This window comes from Emiliania huxleyi (genome assembly GCF_000372725.1).
Source record: "Emiliania huxleyi CCMP1516 chromosome Unknown EMIHUscaffold_157, whole genome shotgun sequence".
NCBI classification, from domain to species: domain Eukaryota; phylum Haptophyta; order Isochrysidales; family Noelaerhabdaceae; genus Emiliania; species Emiliania huxleyi.
In genome coordinates, this window is record NW_005201014.1 from 87,817 (window position 1) to 89,515 (window position 1,699).

At 70.2% G+C, this 1,699-nt stretch overlaps 1 protein-coding gene across 1 annotated transcript; it reads left to right on the top strand.

Annotated features, from left to right (window-relative positions):
• Positions 1-332: 332 nt before the first annotated feature.
• EMIHUDRAFT_229615 (hypothetical protein) lies at positions 333-1,250 on the top strand (the record flags this gene model as incomplete). The annotated part of the gene is made up of 2 exons (XM_005785859.1): positions 333-756; positions 1,189-1,250. 2 exons carry the CDS (start codon positions 333-335, stop codon positions 1,248-1,250), a joined length of 486 nt encoding a protein of 161 aa, XP_005785916.1.
• Between the last annotated feature and the right edge of the window lie 449 nt (positions 1,251-1,699).

A 1,699-nucleotide genomic window follows, 5' to 3' on the forward strand; every position in this document is an offset into this window, starting at 1 on the left:
GCTCGAAGACCCGCGCCGAGCTTCGCCGAGCCTGGCGGGCCCGCCCGCACGCCCGCGGCCGCAGGCAAGGAAGGCGAGCTTGCTGGCGTCTTTGGCAAGCGCTCACATGCCAAAAGACACCTCGCAGCGCGCGAGACGTGACCAAAGCGGCACGTCTCGGCGCCGCGAGAGCAGCCGGTCGACGTCGGCACCAAGCGCGCGGCCGCCGGGCGCCTCCGAACCGACAGGGGCGCCGCGGGAGTAGAGAGCACTCCACCGACATACCGTTTTTATGGCGGGTCAATTGTTACCGGAACAGGACCTCGTAAAAGAGAAAAACGAGGCCGTGCACGATGCCGGCCACTGCGCCGCCGGCCACTGCGCCCTCCAGCCTCCTCCCAGCAGAAGTTGCGTCTGCGGTGGCAAATTTCGAGCGGGGGCTGGGCGACATCGAGGAGCGCGTGCGCCGCCTGCAGCGTGCGCCGTGGGCGGAGCTCTGCGGCGGCCTCCCGCCGCTCGAGTCGGCGCGGCTGCACCTGATGGTGGCCTACACGATCAATACCCTCTTTTACATGTACCTCAAGACGCAGGGCATTCCCTCCGCCAACCACCCCGTCCTCGCCGAGCTCGAGCGCATCAAGGGCTACATCCGCAAAGTGCGTGCCGCGAGTCAGGAGGCGGAGGCGAGTCAGCGGCAGGCGAGCCTCAACGCGTCCGCCGCGAAGCGCTTCATCGTGCACGCGCTCGGCGGACCGTCCGGACCCGACGCCTCGGCCGGTGCGGGCGGAGGCGCTCCCGGCGGCGGCGAGGGTGGTGGCGGCGCGGCGGCACCGGGCGGCGAGAGCGGCGGCGGCGGGTCCGACGGCGAGTATAGCCGAAGCGTCGTGGAGCGGCTTGACCGCGAGCGGGCGGGGGCGGGCGCGGCCGAGCTGGACGCGCGGCTGGCGGCGCTCCGCTCCTCCGCCACCGGCGGCGCGGTCGGCACCGCGGCCGAGGGGGAGGACGATGCACTCGCGCGGGAGCTGCGGGCAGAGGTGCTGAGTGTGGCTGGCGCTGCCAAGCTGGCGGCGCGGGAGGGGGCGCCGCCGCCGGAGGGGGGGGCGAGCGGGGCCGCCGCCGCCGCCGCCGCACCGAGGGAGGGCAAGGGCTCCAAGCGGCGAGCCGACTCCCTCGCTTCCGCGGCTGGAAAGCCCAAGGGGATCTCCAAAGGAGGCAAGGCGTCGAAGAAGGCTAAGAAGGACGCCAAGGCGATGGGGGAGAGGCCGCACTGACGGCGACCGCGCCGAGAGTTGTGTGGGGTCATGAGCGCGCCACAGCCCCGCTCGAGTGTCGAGAGAAAGACCGTCGGTCGCGTGCACTGTCGCGTGCGTGCGCGCGACACGGGGCCTGTCGGCTGGGTGACGGCGTGTCGCGTGTCGCGTGACCGCTGTCGCTGAGTCCTGTGAGCTGAGAGGCGCGGCAGGCGCGCGCGCTAGAGATCTTTCCTAAACGCCGCCGCCACGGACTACAATTCGAATCACATCGAAAAACACGCTACTCGCTACGTAGATACGAGCGCGTGCCAACGCATATAGCGAATAGGTGAGAGTGATCTGACTTTTCCTAACTCGCAAAAACCACGTCGGTGCGCGCCGTGCACTCGCTCTCCGTGCTGGAGTGGTGCGACGGCGTGTTGCACTCGGATCAAAGGCATCATAGAGAGAGGCGTGCGCCCCGGGGC